This window comes from Oncorhynchus mykiss, chromosome 24 (assembly GCF_057628025.1).
Source record: "Oncorhynchus mykiss isolate SJ-2025 chromosome 24, ASM5762802v1, whole genome shotgun sequence".
Lineage (NCBI taxonomy): Eukaryota > Metazoa > Chordata > Actinopteri > Salmoniformes > Salmonidae > Oncorhynchus > Oncorhynchus mykiss.
Window position 1 is genome coordinate 3,205,567 of NC_143045.1, and position 9,907 is coordinate 3,215,473.

Below are 9,907 nucleotides of genomic sequence, written 5' to 3' on the forward strand. Positions count from 1 at the left end.
TGTGCTAATTATATGGCAAGGGAACAACAGTCCCACCTATTTTTTATTGTCAATAACCCATATTCTGGTTTGAGACTCCAAATCTGCTAAATAAATAACTCTATATTGAAAATACTATGATTGAAGAAAAGTAGTTGAGGTTAAATTATTACAAAAAAATATAGGTTCATTATTTCTAAACATTTTATACCTGGTTTTAGTCATTAAAATTCAGACTGCTGTATAAAAATAAATAAAAGTAAAACCACTCATGACCCATTCAAAACCTTGGACCTACCAGTTGAGAATCGCTGCTTACAGGTCGGGACTAGATGAAATTGTTAAATGCCTAGGAGAGGAGTGGCTTTTTGGGGGCTAATTCAAGTTTTTAAGTGGCCACCGTACAGAGAACAGAGAGAGCTTACTGGGCCATTCTTTCACTGCTAGTCAGCTGTGAGGAACAAACTGTACTAAAACGTACCTGTCCTGTCACAAAGGACCTCGGGATCTGACTAGTCCTTAGGAAATACGATTGCGTTATTGACATTTTTGCAATTCTCATCCACTAGTGACGCATCGCTAATCTAGTTGCATTGGGAAAAGTTCTAGTGGCTGTTTCCCAGACACAGATTAAGCCTAGTCTTGGACTAATGTACGTTCACCCGAGATGAATTTCACACACGTCATGTTTAGTGCTGCTGTGCCTGTGTGCAGTGGCCTAAATGCTAAAAGACCAACAACCAATGTCCCCCCGTAAGTAATTGTCCCAATTGGACAAGTGCAAGTAGTTGCCCCTTGTTTCAATCCATTTTCTTCCGTTTGGTGCCTAATGAATATGCCCACGCCACTTACATGCCAATTTCAATACCTCAAAGCGAAGGTTTATATAAATTTTCCCCTTTTAGTCACCGGTTTCTTTTGTTGTTTCTAAGGCACGACTAGTATTTGTTCCCTAAGGGGAAGTGTTCTTCAGTCTTATTTTTTCTTCAACATTTTATTTTGTATTTTCTTTAGGCCCCAGCTAGCTCCCTGGCTTGTGTGATAGTGAGTGGATTGGATACAGTGCAACCTAGGTGGCTGGCTGTCTGCGAGTCGTGCCGAACAGCTGAACACATGCCCTTTATTTGGGTTTTGGACGCGCCCTCAAAATAGCCGCGGCGTGTTTGCCGAGAGCGCTCGTGTTCTTTTGAAGCCCCCTGCACATCAAGGTCGTGCTTCTCATCAGCATGTGAATGAACCTGTATGATAGAGCGATAGTGGATAAACTGCAGTAGAGCAGAATTGGATGGAGGCATCATTTCTTGTTAGTAACACAAGACTGGTCTGGTTAAAAGTAGTGCACTATATGGAATAGGGTGCCATTTTGTGACGTGTGCATTTGCTACTTGCTAGCTTCCTTTGCCTGTAGTAGTACATGTATAATTTTGACTGCCGTCTGCCCGGTATGTCTTATCTATGACTATGGTTCCTGTGCTATCTGACGGTTAGGTGTAGCGCGTTAGTAGACTTGCTAGCGGCTCTCATCGGTGATGCTGCATGCATGACACTCAGCAGGGTAAAGAGGAACGCGTTTTACGATGGGTGTGAGGTCGCTTTCTTTCCGTTCGTGTTGTGGCCGGAAGTGAAAACTGGCTGATGTAGCCTAGCCGACTCAAGGGTCGTGTCCTAGGGTTGTGTTCATTGGGCGTGGGCTAAGAGAAGTGTCTTAATTAAAATACTTTCACATTTTACAGTTAAAAATGACATCGGAGAATGCGTCTTTTAGAAGAGGAAGTGACAGGATGGCATTGTTGCGGTCTGTTGGGTCACCCATACATGTATAACCCATTGGTTGACTGTATTGTACAAGGCTTGGTCTTTGGTCACTTTGTTTCCACTTCATTTTGCCACTAAACCATCAGCATGAGTTCACTTCACACTTTCTTTCACAGTTTTTGACGTGTCAAGAGACCTCACAAACTCACTGGTGTGGATCCCCCTTCACACCGCTACGCATCCTAGTCTAATTGCTAAGTCAATTTGAAACAAGTTTGTCATAGTGCGTTAGCTTCCATCTGCTAGCAGTAGAAGTTGCACGAACACTGGCCTAACTCTATTTCCTCTGTTCTGTTGTCTCCGAGCATACATTTTAAGACCAGACGGCTGAAAAATAGTTCCTGATGGTGTGTCAGGGTACTCTGAACACTCTCTAATTTGAGTCACACAGGCAGTCGTATTGCAGCACAGGGTGATTGACTCATAGTACAGTACATTCGTAGCTTCTCACTGTCGTTACCACATTACCATTCCCCGGGGGCAGATCTGACATGAAGATAAGGTTGCATCTCTGGAGAAAGTAAAGGGAGCTTTTAAGAGTCAGCCATGATTTGTTGCATTACTCGCCACGGTGTACCACTGTGTTGTGCCGCTGTGTTGTACCACTCTGCGACGACGTGACTCACCTTCTGCTCTGTGCTGCGTGGGTGTGTGCAGCCTTGGTCGTCTCTGCTGAGGAACTGGAACAGCCTGGCGGTGACTCACCCGGGCTACATGGCCTTCCTCACCTACGATGAGGTCAAGGCCCGGCTGCAGAAGTTCATCCACAAGCCTGGCAGGTCAGTGAGAGAGTCTGCATACAGACACATGAGCACATTAACACACACACACACACGGGCACACACACCGTATGCACCCTGATGCGTGTGCGCACACACCTCAGCCAGATACACTTTCTCCTCTATTGTCGATGCACAAACACAATGAGAGAGGAGCATGATGTTTTATTATAAACTGGGTGGTTCAAGCCCCAAATGCAGGTTTGGCTGACATCTGTGGTATATCAGACCGTATACCACGGATATGCCAAACCATTTATTTTTTACTTCTCTAATTATGTTGGTGACCTGTTTATAATAGCAGTAAAGGCGCCTCGGGGGGGGGGGGTTTGTGGTATTGTGCATAAGAACAGCCCTTAGCCCTGGTTTATTGGCCATTTACCACATCCCCTCGTGCCTTATTGCTTAATTATACACTTTCATTCAAGTTACTCTCTCATTAAAACCATGACTTTACATATTCACTTTTATTCTTCTCTCTTCAACATATGTGATGGTCACTGACTTGAGACTTGCCCGTGCTGTCACGTACTCTCACACTCCAAAAACAGCTACTTAGACTACTGTTAAGGCGCAGTGCTTTCTTACAGTCTGCCTGTCATGAGCTTACACACACACACTAACAAACTCGACCTAACACACTCTGGCGAGCACCGCCAGCTTGGCTGTCGAACGCACACTTGCACAATGACACCAGAAGGCGCCAGTCCACCCTCACCCCTAGTCTCATGTGCCCCCCCCCCCCCCCCCCCCCCCCGTGGCACATGGAACAGCATGGTACCTAGCATCAATAGGTCTATTGTAGAGACTGGGCGGATGTCAGTACTCGCTCCAACAAGAGGGCAAGTGTGTGACACAACGCGGCAAGTATTGAGCCTTCGTTCAACCTCTTATTCCTAGATGACAAAATTGGTGACTCTTTAAAATGATTTGAATGAATAAGCGTTACTTAACTATGTGTGGATGGTGTATTCATATTAATAATGCTTGAGGATCCTGTGATGTGTAAACGTTTCCAAGCGTTGTGAGTGCGTACAGCATTGTAAGCTGTGATGTGTAAACGTTTCCAAGCATTGTGAGTGCGTACAGCATTGTAAGCTGTGCCTGTGTAAACGTTTCCAAGCGTTGTGAGTGCGTACAGCATTGTAAACGTTTCCAAGCGTTGTGAGTGCGTACAGCATTGTAAACGTTTCCAAGCGTTGTGAGTGCGTACAGCATTGTAAGCTGTGATGTGTAAACGTTTCCAAGCGTTGTGAGTGCGTACAGCATTGTAAACGTTTCCAAGCGTTGTGAGTGCGTACAGCATTGTAAGCTGTGATGTGTAAACGTTTCCAAGCGTTGTGAGTGCGTACAGCGTTGTAAGCTGTGATGTGTAAACGTTTCCAAGTGTTGTGAGTGCGTACAGCATTGTAAGCTGTGCCTGTGTGTGTGTGCGTATGCTGTACACGCTTATAAATTGAATTGCATATAGTGTGCACACTCACACTATAAGCAATACAATTTATAGGCATGTACAGTATATTGTTTACAAAAGTTTGTAATGCCTGCAATTGCTTTATAAAAAGCTTGTTAATGAAAACATATCCTTTGGTATTGAACTCAGGACAGAGAACTCACCAGGAGTTTGCTTAGGGTGGGGATGAGCTGGGATTGGGCATTTTTTGGGGGGTGTTTTCCCTATTGTCATTAGTCCTGTGTGTGTGTGTGTGTGTGTGTCACAGCTACATCTTCAGGCTGAGCTGCACGCGACTGGGCCAGTGGGCCATCGGCTACGTCACTGCAGATGGGAACATCCTGCAGACCATCCCCCACAACAAGCCCCTCTTCCAGGCCCTCATCGACGGCTTCCGGGAAGGATTGTGAGTTCACCAACCTCTCTTTCTCTGTGCGTCTGCCTTCCTGTCTCGGTCTCTCTAACTGTATCTTTCTCTCTCGTCTCTCTTTCTCTCGTCTCTGTCTATTTCTCGCCCTTTCCAGTCTCAACTCGAGCTGATCTTTCTATAAACAATGGGGATAATTTTACATCTCAAAGTCCTTGCAACATGTCTCATGTTGCATCGGCCACGACTCCATGTCCCCTTCTGTTTTCATAAGCAGCAGGAGAGTTTGATTTGCAATGTGCAGTCAGTGGTTTGGGTGGATAGTGGCTATAATGGCGTCTCCTACAGCATTGGTTCCAAACTCTGGTCCTCGAGTACCCCCAACAGTACACCTTTCTGCTGTAGCCCCGGACAAGCACACCTGATTTTACTTGTCAACTAATAATCAACTCCTTGACAAGTTGAATGAGTTGTGTTTGTCCGGGGGTTTAAACAGAAAATGTGTACTGTTGGGGTTACTAGAGTATGCCAGTGTTCAAACTTCTGTTTTTGTTTTATAAACGCTGTGGTAAGAATCTTCCAGCCTGTAATCAAATGCTGAGTTAGTCTGTGAAAGGTTGTAGGCTACATGTGATTTGCTTTGCAAAGAGTAGAACATGTGTTGTACTATGTAAAGTATAGCCTTAAGGTTACGCGAAAGACGTAGTCAAAAACATACAGCTGCGACTCAAATTACACTCTATTCCCCATATGGTGCTGTGTTTTTAATTATTTTATTTATTTATTATTATTTACTAGTTACAGTCTTGTCTCATCGCTGCAACTCCCGTACGGACTCAGGAGAGGCGAAGGTCGAGAGCCAAGTGTCCTCCGAAACACAACCCAACCGCACTGCTTCTTGACACAATGCACATCCAACCCGGAAGCCAGCCGCACCAATGTGTCAGAGGAAACACCGTACACCTGGCGACCTGGTCAGTGTGTACTGCGCCCGGCCCGCCACAGGAGTCGTTAGTGCGCACTGAGACAAGGATATCTCTGCCGGCCAAACCCTCCCTAACCTGGACGACGCTGGGCCAATTGCGCGTGGACCTCCCGGGTCGTGGCCGGCTGCGACTGAGCCTGGGCTCGAACCCAGAATCGTTGGTGGCACAGTGATGCAGTGCCTTAGACCACTGCTCCATCCGGGAGCGTGTTTTTAAACCCTTGTGGCAGCCCTGTGTGGCTTTACTCAATAGCAGTGTACTTTATATCGGGAATAGGGTGTCATTTGAGACAACCTACAGTACCAGTCAAAAGTTTGGACACACCTACCTCTGAGAGAATGCCAAGAGTTGTGCTACACTTTTTTTTGCTTACTACATTATTCCATATGTGTTATTTCATAGTTTTGATGTCGTCACTGTTATTCTACGATGTAGAAAATGGTAATAAAAAAAATAAAAAAACCTTGAATGAGTAGGTTTCCAAACTTCTGACTGGTACTGTATGCGTGTTGGTTTCCCCTTGTGAGTGACCATCTCCTCTACCCAGCTACCTGTTCCCCGACGGGCGCTCCCAGAACCCAGACCTCACAGGACTGTGTGAGCCCTCGCCACAAGACCATATCAAAGTCACACAGGTAGGTCTCTCTCTCGCATTCATAACCTTACATACTGCACTTCCTGAATCTCGGGTCCTGCTCTGTAGAGGAAACGGTTTGAAACTGAGTGAAAACGGGTACTATTTAAACTTGTCCAGTAGGAAATTCTGATTTATTTTCTGTTTTAAAATGTTTTTGCTGTGGTGTGCCCTACTGAACACGACCCTGGCTCCTTTTTAGTTGCAATATAAGAAACAAACTAAACTACGGGTGCTTTTAATCTGCTCCGTTTGTGTTTAATGAGCATGCTATTCTATGCTCTGGGAGGTCTGCTAAAATCCCATGGCTGACTATGCATCTCTGTGTGTATGTCCTCAGGAGCAATATGAGCTGTACTGTGAGATGGGCTCCACCTTCCAGCTGTGTAAGATCTGTGCGGAGAACGACAAGGACGTGAAGATCGAGCCCTGCGGTCATCTCATGTGTACCTCCTGTCTCACCGCCTGGCAGGTACTGTACCCCTAGTCTCTTTCACACTGCTGGTTAAGGGGGGTGTAGGGCGGGTTGGTGGGTGTGTGGGTCAGTGGGCGGAAGTGTATATGTGGGTGCATGCATGTGCATTCTCATATAGACATGAATGTTCCTAATCCCTCTCTCTCCCTCCCTCTCTCGATTATTTTCTTCTCCTTCAGGAGTCGGAGGGTCAGGGCTGCCCATTCTGCCGGTGTGAGATCAAGGGCACGGAGCCCATCGTGGTTGACCCCTTTGACCCCAAGGACCCCATAGGGGGCTCCTACGGGAGCTGCAGGGGTATTTTTGGGGCGGAGGGTGCCCCGTCGCCCAGCTACGACGATGACGACGACGACCGGCTGGAAGACCCCCACCTCATGATGAGCAAGCTGGCCTGTTCCAAGGTGAGCGCGGTTTAGCTAAATCTGATATGCCCTCTTCCTCCTTACTGTAGCTCCTTGGTGAAGTTTCCCCTAGTTACAGGTCTAGGATCAGCTTCCCCTCCCCTATTCTTAACATTTTAGTGGGGGATATGCGAAAACTGAGTGTGAGTGTTGTCCAGGGACAACTTTACATTACTCTTCCTCTCCCTGGGCCACGTTCAGCAAGGTACAACATTGTGGAACGTTCAGATAAATTCTGTCACAAATAATACTTTTCTTTCTCAAAGTTTACCTACTGAAAGTTGGGCACATAACCTACTGTAATCCTTGTGGACTATAAATGTGCACCCCTGCTCTAAACTGAACTCTTCTGAGGAACTCTTCCTCTCTCTTTCCCGCACCTTCAGAGTGTAAGATCACATCGCTTTCATCTTTGACTTCTAAGCTTCCGGGTTAGCTTTGCTTCTTCCAGGTATTTGATGTGCGGGGTCTTTATTTTTCTCCTCTTGTGAGACGGCATCTTTCAGCTGTCTCTTTGTAACACGTCTGAACTCAGCCCGTGGAGTAAGCTTGAATAGACGAGTACTCTGAGAGTGAGATCACACAGCTTTGATGTGATTGGGCATTGTTTTCTTTGGTATTGAAGAGGAAGTGTGCAGTGACAAGTTCCCAGAACTCTCTCCCTGAGCTGTCGTGTGATGTTGCAGGTGGAGCGGCCCCCTTCGCCCATGTCCCTTGCGCCCCAGTCCTCCCTGCCCCCCGTGCCCCCCCGCCTCGACCTCCTGCAACACCGACCGCCCAACCCCCCAGGAGCATCCAGCCCAGGGACCACGTCCAAGGCAAGCTCTCTGCGCAATTCACAGTCTAACAAATGGGAATGTCGCAAATTGAAATGTGTGCGGAGAGTCGGGCCTATTTAGCCACTGTTGGACCGCAGTGGAGGTTGAATAGAAATTAAAATAAGTGGCAGTAATTTATGTTTTGTATAGCACAGACCAAAATCCTCAAACTTTGTTAAAAATGAGTGTTTTTGGCATGACAGCTGTTAATTAATGTGCTTCCGTGATAAGTTGACAAATGCTCCTACGAAGTAGGCTACTACTTCCTATGAAAACAGATGAAATTGATTCAGTCCTCATGGTCTGTAATTGTGCCCTCCTTGCCTGTAGGCGTCCTCCCACCACAAGGACAAGCCTCTCCCACTGCCCCCAGCCCTGAGGAACCTGCCCCCTCCTCCTCCACCAGACAGACCTCTCTCTGCCGGGCCTGACGGGTGGCTCGGCAGACGGCCACTACCCTGCACCCCCCTGGGGGAACCCAAGCTCCCCCCGGCCCCGCCCAACCGTAACCTGGCCGACTGGAACCCCAGGCCGGTGCCCAAGGCCCCCGGACAGCCACCCGGTGTGGGAGACAGGCAGCTCTCCAACAGACACTCCCTCCCACTGGCCCTACCGTCAGCCCTAGACGGATGCACAGACGGACAGCGGAACAACAGCTCGCTCAGTCTGGACCATCAGCTGGTGAAGGGAGCCCAGGTATAATACTAGCTTCCGTTAGAGCAGTTGGTTAAATGTGGTTTCACAGACATGGATTTCGTCTATACCAAGAGTGTATACAGTTGCACGTGACTGTGTGAGGATCACAAGTGAGTATTTACAGAAATGGAACTTGAGCGGCGTCTTCTCTGTTCCTCCCCAGAGTTTTGGAGGCACGGCGTCTGGCAGTCAGGAGTATGACAACCCCAAAGTGAGGCCTTCGGTGTCGGCCAATGCCATCTATGCTCTGGCTACAAGGTACAGTACACACACTCCTCTCCCTGCTGTGTGAATGTGCTATATGATGTATAAGGCCCAGGAGATTTTCCTGGCTGAGTGACTTTACCTGAGGTATAGGTATACTCAGAACCTAGAGTTTTCCCCGATCAGGTCCCAGAATCCCAATCTGTTTATATTAAGTGTCCTCCTCTCACTCCCTGCGTTGTCAGACCACATCCAGATCTGAAGCCTGTGGCTGGGGGAGAGACCTACGAGAGTGACGAGGAGTCCGACTACATGATCCCCACCTCTCGGCCCGTGCTGGCCCCCATGGCAGCCCCCCTTGTGGTGACAGAGGCCCCAGCTCCCAAACCCCCCCAGCCCAGCTCTCTTAACTCATGGTAAGCACCATCTGCTATAAGACCCACTCATTGAGAAACGCTTCATTGAAAGGTTTCACTGTAAGTTCGTTGATAACAGTGATGATATTGTATGATATGATATCTTCAGTAATGTATTTTCTTATTCTGACAATTGATTACACGTCAATAGCAAAAACACAAGTAAAAAAAATATATATATCTAAAATAAAATCTAGCCATATGATGTCATGTCCTCTTAGCCTCCCTCCCCTTCCTGTGTTTGATAGGCCCATGCTGAAGGACCTGGATGAAGGACCTCAAATGTATGAAGCCATGTATAACATCCAGGCCCAGGCCCTCACAGCCTCCCTGCCTCACCTGGCCAGAGACTCGGGTACTGCCCTATCACAAAACTATGGCTGTGTGCCAAATGGCACCTTATTCACTACATAGTGAATTACTTTTGACTCATACTTTTTGGCCACTCTGTTCTAAACACAATCCACTTCTGCTTATTATGAACACGCATGTAGTATACCCCATCTTTTCTAGTTCAGCACGCCACCTCTCTTCTCATTTTACCCCACTGTTCTAGCCCACACTATTCTATTCTATCCCATTCTATTAAATTCCCTTCCATTTGAGGAGATTAAAATGCCATTGTTTCATTTCACCCTTCTGACCTGACTGTGAATCCCTCCCTTCCCCAGATTGCTCTGAGCTGCCCCCCATGGCCAGTACCAATGGTCCCATCTGGGAGATCCCCTGCCCGGTCCGGGAGCTTCCCGAGGAGGTAGAGGAGGAGAACGGCTATGACATCCCCAAACCAGCTTTGCCCATGGCCCGACGCACCCTCTCCGAGCTGGGGGCCGCCACCAGCCGTCTTGTCATGGACAGCGAGCCCGGAGCGTCTGCCTGTAAGG

General features: G+C 47.6%; 1 protein-coding gene across 1 annotated transcript in view; it reads left to right on the top strand.

Moving 5' to 3' along the window:
- The window catches only part of LOC110503541 (E3 ubiquitin-protein ligase CBL), a 39,133-nt gene that overhangs the window by 21,629 nt on the left and 7,597 nt on the right, over positions 1–9,907 (top strand). The window contains exons 5-15 of the mRNA XM_021581913.3: positions 2,452–2,573; positions 4,295–4,432; positions 5,927–6,014; positions 6,354–6,485; positions 6,668–6,889; positions 7,576–7,707; positions 8,038–8,403; positions 8,567–8,661; positions 8,853–9,023; positions 9,272–9,378; positions 9,695–9,901. Coding sequence (XP_021437588.1) covers positions 2,452–2,573; positions 4,295–4,432; positions 5,927–6,014; positions 6,354–6,485; positions 6,668–6,889; positions 7,576–7,707; positions 8,038–8,403; positions 8,567–8,661; positions 8,853–9,023; positions 9,272–9,378; positions 9,695–9,901 — 1,780 coding nt within the window. The remainder of the gene's footprint in view (positions 1–2,451; positions 2,574–4,294; positions 4,433–5,926; positions 6,015–6,353; positions 6,486–6,667; positions 6,890–7,575; positions 7,708–8,037; positions 8,404–8,566; positions 8,662–8,852; positions 9,024–9,271; positions 9,379–9,694; positions 9,902–9,907) is intronic.